A 19,446-nucleotide genomic window follows, 5' to 3' on the forward strand; every position below is an offset into this window, starting at 1 on the left:
GTAACACTGCTACCAATTCCAGGAATCATATTTGTCAGAGCTGCAGAGTGTCTTTGCCTGATGTTTATGTGGGAAGGATAACTGCCACATGATTTTCCAACTTGCCACTACGCTTCTGATATTTGAAGTCCAAGACATGTGATTGTTGTTTTTGCATGAACATACTCTGCTACTTCAGTGGTGATAGCCGATGCAAGACGACGTTTTTGTTCAACCTGTGCACAAAGATAGTTTTGTTCAAACACATCTACATACTGCATGGATGTCAGCTTTTCTTGCATCTTCAGGTATTCTGATATTATGTTCATGTGCAAGTTGCCTTGGTTATTTTATAATTTTCGTTGTTGTTGCTGTGGTAACCAGTGGTGGCAATAATTGATAATACAGTACAAATACGGGTCTCAATAATTCAAGTACATCAGACTTTCTCATACAAGTTGGCATGTGTATTCCATGCTGCCATGCAAGCTGTTTTAGTTGCAGCACTGTGGGTATGTTTATACTAGGGGGGGGGGGGGGCAAAACTTTACATTACTAAATGACAATGATCAGACCTATATTTCTCAGTATGGATCCATCCAGATGAAAGCTGCATGAATCAGGTTTCTTATGAATGATTGTTCTGAAGTCAAGTCTGTAAAGGGGCATAAATTCCATCAATCTATTTTTTCATTTTCAAATAGGATAAGGTCTCAAAAGATTCTTTTTCCTAATATTTTATTTTTCATTACCAAGCAATCATGGTAAGTCAACTCATATATATATATACTCTATTGTATTTTCACTTGCTTTCTAGACTGGTTCCCATGATTCAATATAATTAGCACCACAAATCATATTACAACACCATTAATATTCAAAGTTACTGCTAAGAAAGTCATAAAGGCGATAGAGTGGTCTCCCTTTCCACTTGGAACGGTTCCGCAACAACAGTAATGATAAATTACGTACCCTTCAAATGTGCTTTTCAGAATCCTGAGATTGCCATGAATTGATGTGCAGTCTTTAAATGATTGTATGTTCTTTTCATGTACAAAATCTGTATTGACAGTCCCAGCACAGGCTGAAAAAAAAGAGCAACACGATTTTTATATATATATAAATTGTACGATGAGTTAGACAACAAGATCTTGTTCTGTGACACATATTTCAAATTAGACATACTGTGAGACTGATCTCAAATTAGACAAACTGAGACAGATTTCAAAATAGGCAATGCCGTGAGAAAGATTTCAAATTAGACATACTGTGATACAGATTTTAAATCAGACATACTGTGAGACATTTAAAAATAAGCACGCTGTGAGACAGGTCTCAAAATAGGTATGCTGTGAGACAGATTTCACATTAGACATAATGTGAGACAGATTTCAAACTAGACATACTGAGATAGATTTCAAATCAGACATAACGTGAGACAGGTTTTAAAACAGGCATTCTCAGAGATTGATTTCAAATTTGACATACTAAGAGATTTTAAATTAGATACGATGAGACATCTATCAAATTAGACATACTGTGAGACAGCTTTCAAATTAGATGTACTGAAACAGATTTCAAGACACGATTTTTCTTAAAAATTAATATAGTTCAATTTTTTGTATGTGATGTTTTCGTAAAGTGCGTACATTTCTGATAGCATTAGAAAGTCTGCTTCATTATCACAGAATGCCCAATGTTAATTTTAAGGAAAAACATGTGTGACTTAAATCACAGAATACATTTAAAATTGTATCCATCGTAATAGCTTTAAGTCTCGAGACACAAAAAAATAATAATTTTTTCCATGTCTCAAGATGTATAGACATGTAAAAATATAGCATTTTTAGTGTATAGACACAAAAAAGACAAAATTGGCAAGATCAACACAAGTCACAAAACAGTGACCAGCTATATCAATAACAATGTCAAGACACTGATATACGCTACAATGATTGTTTTTGTTATTATTTTGCTTGTGGATATTTTCTGATTTCTCTAACATGAAATTAAATAAAGGTAATTCACTAGCTGATCAGAGTTTATCAGGGACACCGAGACCATACAGTACTGAAATATACAGTACTTACAAATTACAAATCATGCTTACCATTATTGTATCATCATTTATGCCCTATACTATTACATACAGATTTTGTTTCATTCAGTGTTATTAGCAAATCCAGATTACATTTCAGCTAGACATACTGATTCCTTTACTTTGATTCATGTGCTCAAAAGTTACTGTTTATCAATGATATAAGCTGTTTCACTTACTTTGGGTGGCGCTCTACAGTTTCGTATTTAGCATACTGTAACAACTGGATGTAGTTCTGCTAACATTACTACATACAGTACGGGACTGTAATTGGCATCAGTGACCACTGCTGATCTCATGACTAGCGATTTGTGATTTGGATTTTCAACGTAGCTTTAACAATTTTTCAGTCATATCGCTATGATGTCTGCAATGTGGCAGTTCATAGTGATGTCTAGCACTGGGGCATCATGCCGCAGACATGTAGCATGATGTCCCACCCAGTCACATTATCCTGACACCGGGCCGACCAGTCCTACAGTCCTAACACTAACCTCTTAATGCTGAGTGCCAAGCAAGGCAGCTGTTAGTACCATTTTTGTAAGTCTTTGGTATGACTCGGCTGGGGATCGAACCCACGACCTCCCGCATCTGAGGCGGATGCTCTAACCACTAGGCCACCGGAGCAGTTGATCTCATGACTAGCACTTAACGGGATAAACGTTATTCCTGATTAAAAATTTGTGAATTTGTGCATGTTTTTCATAGGGTTAGAATTTCAAGGAAAAAGAATTTCCCAGGATTTCCTCAATGGTTATAATGGCTATATAATAAAGACTTTGTATATCTTAGGTGATGTTAAAAGAACTCTTAATTCCCTTTATTTTGATATATGATTGATGGGTGTAATTTAGGTTCTAGAGTATACAGCCTGGGCTCACTTAAGATGTGCTCATATAAAAAAACTGCTAGCTCCGCATCGTCATTTTCACTTCCTGGACTTCAGAGGTAAATTGTAGAAAAAAGAGCTGATAACTTTTATTACTTTTCAGATATTTTGTAATTGGTTCATTGCACTTTCAGTAAATGCTATTGTCTACTTCAGCAAAATTCGTTTTCCCTATTTTAATAACTGCTAAAGTTAGTGTACTTTTGATTAATTCTGGTTAATTTGTCAAGCACAGGGGAGCATCCATTTTGTTGTACCGTGTGCTTAGATCATGTACAATTTCCACAAGTACAGTATCCAAAGAAATGTCAGCCACATTACATAAAAGTAGCATAGAGGTATGCCAACATTATCTCCACTGTTCATGTTACAAATGCAAACAACTTCACCTTACCTACGTCAATCTCTCAAAAAGTACAAAATAACTGGTGAGTGCCCCCTTGATCTATGTGCTCAAGAGTTATTGTTTATCAATAATATAAGCTGTTTCACTTACTATGATCCCTGTGCTCGAGAGTTACTGTTTATCAATGATATAAGTTGTTCACTTACTTTGATCACTGTGCTCAGGGGGCGCTCACCAGATAATATGTACTTCTGAGAGAGTGACGTATGTAAGGTGAAGTAGTTTGCATTTAAAACATGCACAGTGGAGAGAATGTTTGCATACCTCTATGCTACATTAATGTAATGTGGATGATATTTCTTTTGGATATTGTACTTTTGGAAATTTTACATGATTTAAGCACACTGCTAACTAAAATGACTGCTCCCTTGTGTTAAAAAATCAGCCTGAATTAGTCTAAAGTACACTATACATAGCAGCTATTAAAATAGGGAAAATGAATTTTGCCAGACTAGACAATACCAGATTCTGAAAGTGCAATGAATGAATTACCAAATATATAAAATGTAAAAAAAGTTATCAGCTCTTTTTTATACAATTTACCTCTGAAGTTCAGGAAGTGAAAATGACCAAGTAGAGCTAGCACTTTTTTGAAAGGTGCACATTTGAAGTAAGGCCAAGCTGTATACTCTATAACCCAGAGTACACCCATCAATCATACACCAAAATAAAGGGAATTAAAGGTTCTTTGCATTATACCTAAGATGTACAAGGTCTTTTTTAAATAGCCAGTAAAACCAGTGAGGAAAGCCGGGGAAATTCTTTTTCTTTAAAATCCTAACGCTATGCAAAATATGAAACTGTAGCGTGCCACCTCAAGAGTTACTGTTTATCAATGATATAAACTGTTTCACTTACTCTGATGTGGCGCTCTACAGTTTCGTATTTTGCATACTGTAACAATTGGATATAGTTCTGCTAACATTACTACTAACAGTACTGGACTGTAATTGGCATCAGTGACCACTGCTGATCTCATGACTAGCACTTAATGGGATAAACGTTATTCCTGATTAAAAATTTGTTAATTTGTGATTTGTCTGCATGCAGTGTGAATCAATGAATCTCTTTGGAGAGTAGTGAAATTCATGCCAAAATCATGAGGGTTGGCAGTTTTACATAACCTGCATATATTCACATTACTGGTACATGTTCATGAAAAAAATAATCATATTAAAGGCTACAATTCTGAACACAGATCAACTAATATCATTATTGATCTATTTAAGTTTTGTGGTTTGGATGAACAAAATCATCATTTTCCGAGCACTGGAATTTTGGAAATCTACAGTACTGTAGTTATTTCTGTATGTCTTTTGTTTGTAATTGGTCTTTTAATCTTTAAAGCCTGAAACTGGCTTCAATTAAGATGGAAAATGTCCAGCGGCAATGCCAGTAATTTGATGCGTAAAATTGCCTTTTACTCCTAACATTTGCATGATTACCATACCTGTGTATACAAGGATTTTAGACCACTTACATTAAAGCAAACAACAACTGACCCTTTTACAGTATTACAGAAATTGTCCAAGCAATATTTCTGAAATTTCTTTGTTGTGTTTTAGAGATACTGATTAAGTTTAATGCAGTCGTGCCCATGATCCAAAGCCATGAGATGTACTTAAATCAGGGTAAGTTCAAACCTTCAATGTACATGCAGTGGTGCCTATGATCCAAATCCAGGGGATGTACTTATTAATTCAGGGCAAGTTCAAACCTTCAATGTACATACAGTGGTGCCATTATATAAAAATGCTCATCAAATGTAAACATTGAAAGAAGAACTATTGTTGCTTATTGTTGTCATACTGGGATTTAATAAGTTAGGTATTTACACTTTCAAGGCAAAATAAAACTGTAATTCCTGGTACACTGATACAAAATTCTAATTTAACCCTTTACCTCATCGAGTGTATGGCTTTTTAGCCCTTCGATACACATGTAGCAAAGTTACCTAGTGCAGTGCACTATAAATAGAACCCCTGTTACCTATTTGACTCCATAAACATAGGCCTGCCTGTTAACTGTAAAGCAGTGTAGTGTATGTTACATTTAACAGCAATTTTAACCATTTTACATTTTTTGTACACATCTATTGTGTGTGGAAAAATTTAAGAGTAAAGTCTGATCATTATAGCTGTGAAATTATTTTTTTACAGAAGAATATTTTATGTTCTTTAACATCTTGAGAGAACTCATTGACGGTCAAGTCAGTGAAGCTGCATGACCAACCATAGCTGCCATTTATCATACTCGAAATTTACAAGTACTTCATCACTAAATCATTTGAATCTGGTAATTTATAAAAACTAATTGCTACCTACATCAATATCAGAGCCTTTACCTAAGTTATTGAAGCTTTCATAGTTGTGATTCTAACTGTGAAAAGTACTGAACGAAATCCACAACCTCCATTTTTGAGAGTGGAGATTACGACCCGGTAGTCCGTTAAAAATGGCTGATGTTTACAGCAGGCATCAAAAGGCCCTTGTATATGAATTGGGTAGAGATGTCCAAATGCACTTGCATGAGGTAAGGGTTAATAATGCATAAACAAACAATAATTAATTAGAAATTATTTACAAATCTGAATTTGGTGGAGGGAAAAAGAAAACAGGAAAATTAAACCGATGTATTGTATTTTCAAATAAATTATATTATAATCTCATAACATTTCCATGAAATAATTCATGATGATAGTCACTTAGCAAAAGAGTAAATGTTTTTGTTGTAACAATCAATAAAATAAATCTATCGATTAGTTTTAGAATATATGTCCTAAGACTTGTACTACATGAAAATATTTCTATAATTTTGTGTCCCAACATTTATAGGTCATAAAAATAACTACTTTTGATATTAATTTAGGACGTCCCAAGACTTAAATTGTCCCAAGATTTACAGTCAGTATGGTAAATTTGATAATTATTATGTCTGTGTATTTCAGTTATTTTATTACATATATTGAAAAGACTAGCAACAAAATACATCTACCTAAAAACATCAAGTTGCAAGAAAACTTAAAAGCAGTTCATTTATCAGTTAATTCTTGTATAAATCTTGAGTTATTTGCATCTAAAAATTAATCTGATAACTGCAACTGAAATTTCGTGAATTATGCAACACTTATTAAATTTTCCACTTGCTCATGTTCGAACAATGTCATAAATGTCATAGGGTAACAGCATACACCAAAGTCAGGGCACAACACTATCCAAACATGCCCTGTTGTACGGATACAAAATTTCTTGTGATAAATTTATTATCTCATTTACCAGAGTATGTTTTATTCTATATTTTACTCACTCTTTTTGCAGGCCCCAGAACACTCCACACATGCCGTGTTGTTAACATCAGGTTCCTTCTTATCTGGACACTTCACTACACAAGCCCCCTGGTCCTGCAGCAGGTGCTCTGAAATATATTAATAATAGTTTCAATTAGGACAAGTAAACTTCAATCTGCCCACCAATGGACCATAAAATCTGAAAGAGTTTTATATATACTGGTACTTAGGTAATTAACATCAGTTAAGTCCTTTGTGGAAGTTCCAGAGCAATCTTGTTATGAATTTAATGAGGTTAACAGTATGTTTTAATTTGTCATGACAAAATAATTCCAAAGATTACTATTTATTTTACAAAACGGTTGTATTTATCACAGATTATTTTCAAATTTTACAAAATTACTTGTATTTAAGACCCTTGCATGACACATGTCACAAATGCCAATTGAATGGGATATTCTGAAAGATACTCAGGATAAATCCAACTTCGGGACAAATCTAGGTTAAGAGAAAGACCAAAAGGTTCATTTTTAAAAGTTATTTATTAGCTTATATTAATGTGTTGAGCGTGTGTAATCTCTTGTACTAATTGTTTTCCATTTGAATTCTATGTAATTTCTCTTATCTAATAAATATTTTCTCCTCAATTGAGTCAATGTGTTTTATGTTTACTGGGCTTCCCTAATACATATTTTGCCTGGGTATTGTCATTCCCTGGCTATTATATAAATAGTGCAGCTAGTAAAATGCATGCTTCACTGTCAACACATCCATTTTTATCAACAAGTAAAATTTATCAGAACCTTAGTTTTTACAGGTTGTCAGCCATGTTGTATTCTTAAACAATGCACTTTAGTTTTTACAGGTTGTCAGCTGTGTTGTATCCTTAAACAATGCACTTTAGTTTTTACAGGTTGTCATCTGTGTTGTATCCTTAAACAATACACTTTAGTTTCAGTTTCGATATCACAGTTTATAAAACAATTAACATACACAAAGCTAATTCATCTTTCTACAAACTGATTTCAAACTCTGGCTTCATGTCACCTACCTCTTTCTAGCAACAGACTGGTTTCAAACTCTGGCTTTATGCAAACTACCCCTTCTAGCAACTGACTGGTTACAAACATTGGCTTTATGCAATCTACCCCCTTCTAGTAACCGACTGGTTCCAAACATTGGCTTTATGGTATGATGACAATGATGATGATCAAAATTTTGGCTAAAAGAGACTTTCACTCACCTGGGCATACCTTTACACACAATGAGCCATATGCATACTTGGCATTAGGATTTTTTATCCATGTCAGCTTGCCGTTGTCATATATAGATTCTGCTGGGCAATTTGTCTCACACATGCCATCATTGTAAAATGTCTTGCAGGCCTAAAAACAAGGGAGGTAATTCTAGTTAAATATACAATACAATGTCTGCTATCTAGATTGATAGTTTGGGAGATGTGGATCCAAATGACTAACATCATATTCACTCATTAATGTTTTCAGGATTACTTTACATGCCCTCATTATAATGACATCCATAAGAGTGTTAACTTGTTATAATGGTATCAGTAGGAGCTAAAGGGCATCCCCTCATTATAATGGTATTAGTCAGAGCTACAGGACACCCACTCATTATAATGTTATATGTAGGAATCACAGTACTCCCTCATTATAATGCTGTACACAGAAACCATAGAATATTCCCTTTATAATGCTGTCTTTAAGAGCTTTATAACATTACCTCATTATAATATTAGTAGAGGGGGCCAGAGTATTCTAACAACGTGAGGCAACCTTATAATGAAGTATATTATAGACTACTCCCTCATTATAATGTTGCATGTAAAAGCTAGTGTTCCCTCATTGTAATGCTGTATGTAGAAGCTAGTGTTTTCTCATTTTAACGCTGTCTGTAGGAGTCATATAACATTCCCTCCTAATGTCAGTAGGAACGAGAGTTTTCAAACTACAGTAAGGCCACCTTATACTGAGGTATATCATAAAGTACTCACTCACTGTAATGCTGTATGCAGAAGCTAGTGTTCTCTCATTTTAATGCTGTATGTAAAAGCTAGTGTTCCCTCATAATAATGATGTATGTACGAGTCATGTAATAATCTGCATAAAATGAGACCACCTCATGATTAAGTATTATACAGTACTCCCTCATTATTATGCTGCCTTAAAGAGAGAAAAACTTACAATAAAGCACATGATACACATTAAATAAAATGGGATTTATTACCAAGCTCTCTTTAGTACATCAACCATGTTATAATGAAAGCTCTTATAGTGAGGGAAACCTGTACCTGAAAAACATAATTATTCAAACAATTTCATAATTTAAATATGAGAGAACTAAAACTGGAATATTCTTTTTAACAAATGATAATAGTCTAGCTAATCAACCCCTTCAAACATTTTTTTTTGCATTATAATTTGGGGCTTGTGTTTGAGGAGAAAGATTGATATTGCATGCCATCGAGCTCCTTCAATTCCTTCCATCACTCTCAACAATCAAAGATTTCCAGATGTCTTCGGAACGAACTTCTACATTTTCCGCCCAGATTACATGGTAGTTAAATATTGCAAATACTGATATCAGACTTGCCAACTGTACCAAGACCTCAATACTATTGTCAAGCTGGAAAACACGCTTTTAAAAGAAGAGAAGTGTGATTCAAGATTGATCAAGTGACAGCAAATACTGCATTTAGCTCAAACATGTATGTGAAGTTTACTTAATTACCTCCAGTACAGGTTTACAAACTGCAATTCAAAACCCTATGGAGCTCAATGGCTTCTTGATATCTCAGTTTGTTGTAATCCTTACAAAACATGTACGTGGGCCAATGGCAATTAGTTTTTCTCTGCAATGCGACATACTCAAATCAACAGAAATATGTCCACTAAACATAATTGTTGCTCTTCCTGATGTTTTTCCCCCAAGAATCTAAATGTTCCATTAGATTTCTTCTGTATTATTAAAACATTTTAAGAGGTCTATTGTCCTTTTCATCCTAACATATCGATTGCTGGATGCCAATTTGTAAAAAATAAAAATAACAGTATGTGCATTTTAAAGTGCTTGAGGTAATCTGATAAAGCTAGACTGGTTCCCGGAACAATTCGAGTGAATCTAATATGAATCATCCACAGAAAAACCAGTATTCCGTACATTTTGATATATGACTTCATATGCCATTAATGATGATGTACTGTAAATGATGATGTCATACATATTTGAGGATGGCGAATAACTCTCCTCAACACTACCATGAGAGCTGTTCACAGCTCTCATGCAACTTACGAAACAGAAGCCCCGATATTTTATGGTATAACACCCTACTGTATGCTAGTGGAATTTACTTTGGCTGCCATGGAATTATTACACTTATATATTCTGTAAATTCCTGGTGTGATATTTATGAATATATAATATTTAAAAGATGAAATGATTTTACAAAATGTGATGTAGATCCTGCAATAAAAATTATTTACAAATATATAATATTTAAAAGTTGAAATGATTTTATAAAATGCGACGTAGATCCTGCAATAAAAATTATTTCAATCAATCTTACATAACATTCTGATTTACGAGGCCCATGGCACCCTGCAGCACATTCTGGGTGACAGCATTGATTTTGTTCACTTCCAAAACACCGTCCTTCACAAGACAAGCTACACACATCTCCATAGTTCACTGAAAAAGTGTACAAAACTCAAAACATTACTATTTAAATCAAAACATACTAATTTCATTAATTTTTTATAATATACACATTCAGAACAGCACATATTTAACATGAAACTTTGTGTTTCAATTTTGAAAGTGGAAATTAGCAGGGATATATTTCTCCACAAGATGGGAGTCCTGAATTAATAAAATTATTACTCAATTCTTAACCTTATCTGTAATTTTATTAACAGTTTTGATCTGATTGCCTTGCATCAACCAATTAGAAGTTGATTGCCTTGCATCAACCAATCAGAATTTGTCTTCCTTGCATCAACCAATCAGAAGCTGAATGTCTTGCATCAACCAATTAGAAGTTGATTGCCTTGCATCAACCAATCAGAATTTGTCTTCCTTGCATCAACCAATCAGAAGCTGAATGTCTTGCATCAACCAATCAGAAGTTGACACATTTTAATTTGAATCAGAGCTTTACTCAGTCTGCATCCCATAACTCCTTCAACTCTGATGATAATACAAACCAGAATAAATTTGTTGGCATCACATGTATGGTATATTTATAGATACAAGGGAAACTGCCCATCCTTGAATGGGAATTTAAAAGAGAAAATTAAAAATAATAAATATATTGGGATGAGCAAGTTTAAGAGAAAGTTTGAACCTAAAAATATAAAGAGAGTATACAAAAATTTGGGATGCCACAGCAAATTTTGATTTCTCAACCTCTTGTTTGGCAAGCGGGACACACAGACAAAAGTGGATGTTTATATATCAGATGTAAACATTACTTTGACAGGTATTAATTTATACCAGTGATACAAACTATTATATCTTCCAACATTTACTGATATGTAAATTTGACAAGACAAAACATTAAATAGATTACTAATATCAAATATTTGACATGAATCAAGGTTACAAAGATTACTAATTTCCAGGATACAAGAGTTAACACAGTAAGAAGCTTAAAATAATTTTGTTGTTTTATGCAAATTTTAAAAATCGTATGCATCTATAATTTAAATGAAAAACACAGAAATGGACATACACTTCTGGCACATATCTGGTCCCTGGCCCCAGCAATGTTTTTCTTTTGTGACTTTATTATAACATTCTTCATGGCATTCCCCACCTAGAAAAGATCATAGAAAATGGAAGATAATCCATTGGTACACTGAGGACAGAAAATAGAAGGTAATCCATTGGTAGGCAATAGTACATTAAGGACAGAAAACAGAAGGTAATCCATTGGTAGGCAATAGTACATTAAGGACAGAAAATAGAAGGTAATCCATTGGTAGGCAACAGTACATTAAGGACAGAAAATAGAAGGTAATCCATCGGTAGGCAATATTACATTGAGGACATAAAAATAGTATTTCAATCAACTGGTAGGCAATAGTACATTAAGGTCAACATCAGAGTAACTGTTGATTATGGTAAACATGTTTTGCGGTGAACAAGGACTTACTGAGATGATGACTGTTAACTGCAATGCATGTATATGCAATCAATGTATTGAAAAGATGGTTGCTGACTGAGATCCATATATATGCAATCAATATATTCAGATGACTGCTGACTTAGATCCATATATATGCAATCAATATATTCAGATGACTGCTGACTTAGATCCATATATATGCAATCAATATATTCAGATGACTGCTGACTTAGATCCATATATATGCAATCAATATATTCAGATGACTGCTGACTTAGATCCATATATATGCAATCAATATATTCAGATGACTGCTGACTTGGATCCATATATATGCAATCAATATATTCAGATGACTACTGACTTAGATCCATCTATATGCAATCAATGTATTCAGATGACTGCTGACTTAGATCCATCTATATGCAATCAATGTATTCAGATGACTGCTGAGTGGATATATATGCAATCAATGCACTGAGATGAGGACAGTTGAGTGGAGATCGATTTATATGTAATAATGCATTAAGATAAATTTTGTTGACTAAGACTCATTTATTCAGTGTATGCAAAATAATGTCCCTTTCAAACAATACATATAACCAGTAACCATTATTTAAAAAGATTCAATCTAATTTCTGTTTCTGATGTTTTTAATCATTAAATTGAGATGCATCTAATTTTTTCTTTCTATTCGTTTTTGTTCTTCAATAATGAGTAATCTCTCTCAAGGACTTTTGAAGGCAGAGGTCCAAAGGATGGTTTCTTCATAAATTACAACTCCAGTATATAAAAATGAGCTGGTCCAATTTTCAAAGTTGACAGTCCATAATAAGAAACTGTAGGTACTGGAAGACTCATTAAATACAGCCCTGTTCAAAACTGTAGGAATGCAAATTAATTGTCCTTTTACATGTTGCCAGTCAGTTGTGCCAACACTTTCAAAAAGACTACAGCATTTGTAAGCAACATGAATGAGTCTATCACCTAACACTGTGATGATACTACCTACACTTTCAAAAAGACTATAGCATTTGTAAGCAAAAGGAATGAGTCTTGCACCTGACAATGTGGTGATACTACCTTCACTTTCAAAAAGACTATAGCATTTGTAAGCAAAAGGAATGAGTCTTGCACCTGACAATGTGGTGATACTACCTTCACTTTCAAAAAGACTACAGCATTTGTAAGCAAAAGGAATGAGTCTGGCACCTGACAATGTGGTGACACTACCAACATTTTAAAAAGACTATAGCATTTATAAGCAATAGTAATGAGTCTGGCATGTGCCACTGTGGGCACTGAAAGTGACAGGAACAAGTCTGATGCCTGACAATGTGGTGACACAATGATGACTTTCAAAAAGATGATAGCATTTGTAAGCTACAGTAATGCCTCTGACACCTGATACTAGAATGACTTTCAAAAAGATTATAGCATTTGTAAGCAAAAGAAATGAGTTTGACACCTGACACTGTGGTGACACTATGAATATTCTGGCATTCCTTTCCTCACAGAAAATTGCCTTTTGCTATAAAGGATGATTTTCATGTCAACACTTTAGCAAACCTGATTCTGTGCATAAAAATGAATGCACATATTTGGGTTACATTATCACATTAAAAAAAATGTAAGAACTGATGCAATACCAATAATGTAAAAACATCCATGTTAAACAGATAACAAATAATGTGAACAAATTTAAAGTTTTGTAATTTAAAAAACAAAAACAAATGAAGATTCCCTATTATATGCGTTGATATATATCTCAACAACAACAAAATGCAAATGTACTTTATATGGAGTTACTTCCCTTGCATAACGAACTAAACATATTTGTCACCCAAAGACTGCCACACTAGTTTAATAGGGAAAGTAAATATATAATAGAAAACAGAATTGGAATTGGCTGATTGACCACATTTAATTTAGCACAACTGCAATAACTGGAAGAAAACAATTCTGATTCCAAGGTCAAAACATTCACGGTCACTTGTATGTTAAGTCCAACTACAAACATAATGTACCAACAAATCTGGGTCTGTGCAGTTTGAAAGAAGTAATTATTAGCTGTTTGTACATAATGTGTTGACTAATGGATGGGTGGGTGGATGTTCCAACAAAAGGAGCAGATAGACAATTGTAAGACTATACACACCTTCCATATTTAAAAACACCCTCCACATTTTGAGTACTTAATAAAACGCCTTCCACATTTATGGTGTGGACTAAAAAGACATTCCATATTTATGGCTGGACATTAAAAAAACAGCAGTGACAGAAGATATTGAAGAAAATAAAGTGAGATTACAGACAAAAAATACATACATGACCGTCTCTCATAAAGTGTGTCAGACTTGAAGAACACTTTTTCGTTGGGTTCCTTTGGGTTAATGTCTTGCCATCGAATACTAGTTTCATAACAAAGGGCATTGTTGTTGTGAAAATACACCTTTCCTTTTGTGATTTCTGAAAAGTACAATGTAAACACATATCAAGCAAGAATTCCATGGTATTGTATGCTGCAGAAAGCCTGAAAAATAGGTCACTGTGACCTGCATTTATCTGGTATGAATAAGATAAGACATTTATTGACAATAATGCAACATACAGAATATGTCAATAATATCAATACAATAAAAAACATGATGTGACTGTGACTTATAATGTAAATACATATAAGCAAGTTTCATAATTATGCATCCAAAGAAAGTACAATCACTGGAAAATTAAAAAATAGAACCCAGTGACCTAAATTTAGAAGCACTGAGTAATAGGCCTTTATGACAAATATACTATCTTTATTGTGTATCCAAACATTTCTGACTTGTGGACTTGAAAGAGGTCAAAGACTCATTATTGTTTGGTTAAGCAAATAACTTTCAGGTCTTCTGTTAACAAACCACGTAGCTATCAGTGGAAACAAATATAGGTCATTTTCTGAATTTAAAAAATTTAAATTGAATTAGATTGCTGTAGTACACTGCAAATGTATTACTGCAGTTTGCTTTTTCACTCAAACTAAACTGCATATCCTTCTCTCCTGCCCCCTCTGCCCAAAATGAAATGTCCCACCCATGGACCAAAGTCATCATTGATGTGCAATTTATCAATATGATGTACAAATGTGGCTAATTCATACTGGGGGATGAGAGGCTGATGTAAGAGTATGACTAATTCATACTGGGAGTGAGGGGCTGATGTAAGAGTGACTAATTCATACTGGGAGTGAGGGGCTAATGTAAGAGTGACTAATTCATACTGAGATTGAGGGTCTGATGTAAAAGTGACTAAGTCATACTGGGAATGAGGGACTGATGTAAGGGTGTGACTAATTCATACTGGGATTGAGGGACTTATGTAAGAGTGACTAATTCATACTGGGAGTGAGGGGCTGATGTAAGAGTGTGACTGACTCATACTGGGATTGAGGGACTGATGAAAGATTGACTAATTCATCCTGGTAGTGAGGGGCTGATTGATGTAAGTGACTAACTCATACTGGGATTGAGGAGCTGATGTAAGAGTGACTAATTCATAATGTGAGCGAGGGAATGAGGGACTGATGTAAGAGTGTGACTAATTCATACTGTGATTGAGGGACTTATGTAAGAGTGACTAATTCATACTGGTAGTGAGGGGCTGATGTAAGAGAGTGACCGACTCATACTGGGAGTGAGGGGCTGATGTAAGATAGTGACTGACTCATACTGGGAGTGAGGGGCTGATGTAAGAGTGACTAATTCATAATGTGAGCAAGAGGCTGATGTAAGAGTGTGACAATTCATACTGGGATTGAGGGATTGATGTAAAAGTGACTAATTCATACTGGGAGTGAGGGGCTGATGTAGTTGTGTGAATAATTCATACTGGAAGAGAGTCGCTGATGTAAGAGTGACTAATTCATACTGTGAGTGAGGGGCTGATATAAGATTGTGACAATTCATACTGGGATTGTGGGACTGATGTAAGAGTGACTAATTCATACTGGGAGTGAGGGGCTGATATAAGAGTGAATAATTCATAATGTGAGAGAGGGGCTGATGCAAGAGTGAATAATTAATAATGTGAGAGAGGGGCTAATGTACGAGTGTGACTAATTCATACTGGGAATGAGGGGATGGTAATATGGTTAATACATAATGAGAATGAGGGGCTAATGTAAAAGTGTGGTAATAACATGTTCGGGGTGAGGGGCTGATGGTGTGATTAATATATACTGGGAATGAGGGGTTAATGTAAAAGGTCAAAACAAAGTGGGAGTGATGGGCTGATGTAAATGGTTGGTTAATACATACTGGGAGTGATGGGCTGATGTAAAAATGTGGTTAATACATACTGGGAGTGATGGACTGATGTAATAGTGTGGTTAATACATACTGAGAGTGTTGGGCTGATGTAAAAATGTGGTTAATACATACTGGGAGTGATGGACTGATGTAAAAATGTGGTTAATACATACTGAGAGTGTTGGGCTGATGTAATAGTGTAGTTAATACATACTGGGAGTGATGGACTGATGTAATAGTGTAGTTAATACATACTGGGAGTGATGGACTGATGTAATAGTGTAGTTAATACATACTGGGTGTGATGGACTGATGTAATAGTGTGGTTAATACATACTGGGAGTGATGGACTGATGTAATAGTGTAGTTAATACATACTGGGAGTGATGGGCTGATGTAAAAATGTGGTTAATACGTACTGGGAGTGATGGACTGATGTAATAGTGTAGTTAATACATACTGGGAGTGATGGACTGATGTAATAGTGTAGTTAATACATACTGGGAGTGATGGACTGATGTAAAAATGTGGTTAATACGTACTGGGAGTGATGGACTGATGTAATAGTGTAGTTAATACATACTGGGAGTGATGGACTGATGTAATAGTGTAGTTAATACATACTGGGAGTGATGGACTGATGTAATAGTGTAGTTAATACATACTGGGAATGATGGGCTGATGTAATAGTGTGGTTAATACATACTGGGAGTGATGGGCTGATGTAATAGTGTAGTTAATACATACTGGGAATGATGGACTGATGTAACAGTGTAGTTAGTACATACTGGGAATGATGGACTGATGTAATAGTGTGGTTAATACATACTGGGAATGATGGGCTGATGTAATAGTGTGGTTAATACATACTGGGAGTGATGGACTGATGTAATAGTGTGGTTAATACATACTGGGAGTGATGGGCTGATGTAATAGTGTGGTTAATACATACTGGGAGTGATGGACTGATGTAATAGTGTGGTTAATACATACTGGGAGTGATGGACTGATGTAATAGTGTGGTTAATACATACTGGGAGTGATGGGCTGATGTAATAGTGTGGTTAATACATACTGGGAGTGATGGACTGATGTAATAGTGTGGTTAATACATACTGGGAGTGATGGGCTGATGTAATAGTGTGGGTAATACATACTGGGAGTGATGGGCTGATGTAATAGTGTGGTTAATACATACTGGGAGTGATGGACTGATGTAACAGTGTAGTTAATACATACTGGGAGTGATGGGCTGATGTAAAAATGTGGTTAATACGTACTGGGAGTGATGGACTGATGTAATAGTGTAGTTAATACATACTGGGAGTGATGGACTGATGTAATAGTGTAGTTAATACATACTGGGAGTGATGGACTGATGTAATAGTGTAGTTAATACATACTGGGAATGATGGGCTGATGTAATAGTGTGGTTAATACATACTGGGAGTGATGGGCTGATGTAATAGTGTAGTTAATACATACTGGGAATGATGGACTGATGTAATAGTGTAGTTAATACATACTGGGAATGATGGACTGATGTATTAGTGTGGTTAATACATACTGGGAATGATGGGCTGATGTAATAGTGTGGTTAATACATACTGGGAGTGATGGACTGATGTAATAGTGTGGTTAATACATACTGGGAGTGATGGACTGATGTAATAGTGTGGTTAATACATACTGGGAGTGATGGACTTATGTAATAGTGTGGTTAATACATACTGGGAGTGATGGACTGATGTAATAGTGTGGTTAATACATACTGGGAGTGATGGGCTGATGTAATAGTGTGGTTAATACATACTGGGAGTGATGGGCTGATGTAATAGTGTGGTTAATACATACTGGGAGTGATGGGCTGATGTAAAAATGTGGTTAATACATACTGGGAGTGATGCTCTGATGTAAAAGTGGTTAATATAGAGTGGGAGTGAGGAGCCAGTGTCATTTGAAAACAAGGTAATATTTGTAAAGTAAAGACTGGGTACATTACGAAATGAATGATAGTCATTTTATAACAAATACACAATGCATGGCATAAATGAGTCATTTTAACATGTGCATCTGATGCCTGTGCCAATAAGTAAATTTAGCATGAGCAAATAATGCCCTATGCAAACGAGTCATTTTAACGTGCATTTGATGCTGTGCCAATAAGTAATTTTAGCATGAGCAAATAATGCCCTATGCAAATGAGTCATTTTAACATGTGCATATGATGCCTGTGCCAATAAGTAATATTAGCATGAGCAAATAATGCCCTATGCAAATGAGTCATTTTAACATGTGCATATGATGCCTGTGCAAATGTTTCATTCTAACATGAGCAAACAATGCATGGTGCAGTTATTATAGAGCAACATAGGACAGTATTTCTGTTTGTGTGTGTGACTTGGATTTTTAACATAGCTTTAACAATTTTTCAGTCATATTAATATGATGTCTGCAGTGTGGCAGTTTACAGTGATGCTTAGCAGTGGGGCATCATGCCGCAAACATGAAGCATGATGTCCCACCCAGTCATATTATCCCGACACCAGGATAACCAGTCCTAACACTAACCTCTTAATGCTGAGCACCTAGCGAGGCAGCTGTTAGTACCATTTTTACAAGTCTTTGGTATGACTTGGTCAGGAATCGAACCCATGACCTCCCGCATCCAAGGCAGATGCTCTAACCACTAGGCCACTGGAGTGGTCGGGACAGTCTTTAAACATTTCCATCACATACTGGATGTTATTATAATGAAACATGGGACAGTCTTTAAGCACTCCCAACACATCCTGTATGTTATTACAGAGTGACATGGGACAGTCTTTAAGCACTTCCATCACATACTGGATGTTATTAAGATGAGACATGGGACAGTCTTTAAGCAATTCCAACACATCCTGCATGTTATTATAGAGCAACATGGGACAGTCTTTAAGCACTTCCATCACATCATGGATATTATTATAGTGAGACATGGGACAGTCTTTAAGCACTTCCATCACATCATGGATATTATTATACTGAGACATGGGACAGTCTTTAAGCACTTCCCACACATCTTGGATGTTATTATTGTGAGACATGGGACAGTCTTTAAGCACTTCCATCAATCCTGGATGTTATTATAGTGAGACATGGGACAGTCTTTAAGCAATTCCATCACATCATGGATATTATTATACTGAGACATGGGACAGTCTTTAAGCACTTCCCACACATCTTGGATGTTATTATTGTGAGACATGGGACAGTCTTTAAGCACTTCCATCAATCCTGGATATTATTATAGTGAGACATGGGACAGTCTTTAAGCACTTCCATCACATCATGGATATTATTATACTGAGACA

At 35.2% G+C, this 19,446-nt stretch overlaps 1 protein-coding gene across 4 annotated transcripts in view; it reads right to left on the bottom strand.

Moving 5' to 3' along the window:
- LOC149790206 (epidermal growth factor receptor-like) overlaps positions 1 to 19,446 on the bottom strand; it is a 320,772-nt gene that overhangs the window by 77,045 nt on the left and 224,281 nt on the right. For all 4 annotated transcript variants that reach the window (XR_016423815.1, XM_089972210.1, XM_089972209.1 and 1 more), the window contains exons 4-9: positions 14,133 to 14,273; positions 11,409 to 11,492; positions 10,245 to 10,366; positions 7,902 to 8,043; positions 6,679 to 6,786; positions 952 to 1,063 (exon numbers count right to left, since the gene is read on the bottom strand). Coding sequence is in view for 3 of the 4 variants with exons in the window: in XM_089972210.1 (XP_089828336.1) it covers positions 952 to 1,063; positions 6,679 to 6,786; positions 7,902 to 8,043; positions 10,245 to 10,366; positions 11,409 to 11,492; positions 14,133 to 14,273 (709 nt within the window). In the remaining variant the exon portion in view is untranslated. The remainder of the gene's footprint in view (positions 1 to 951; positions 1,064 to 6,678; positions 6,787 to 7,901; positions 8,044 to 10,244; positions 10,367 to 11,408; positions 11,493 to 14,132; positions 14,274 to 19,446) is intronic.

The sequence above is a fragment of the Sinohyriopsis cumingii genome, chromosome 10, assembly GCF_028554795.1.
Source record: "Sinohyriopsis cumingii isolate HCF-2022 chromosome 10, ASM2855479v2, whole genome shotgun sequence".
NCBI lineage: Eukaryota > Metazoa > Mollusca > Bivalvia > Unionida > Unionidae > Sinohyriopsis > Sinohyriopsis cumingii.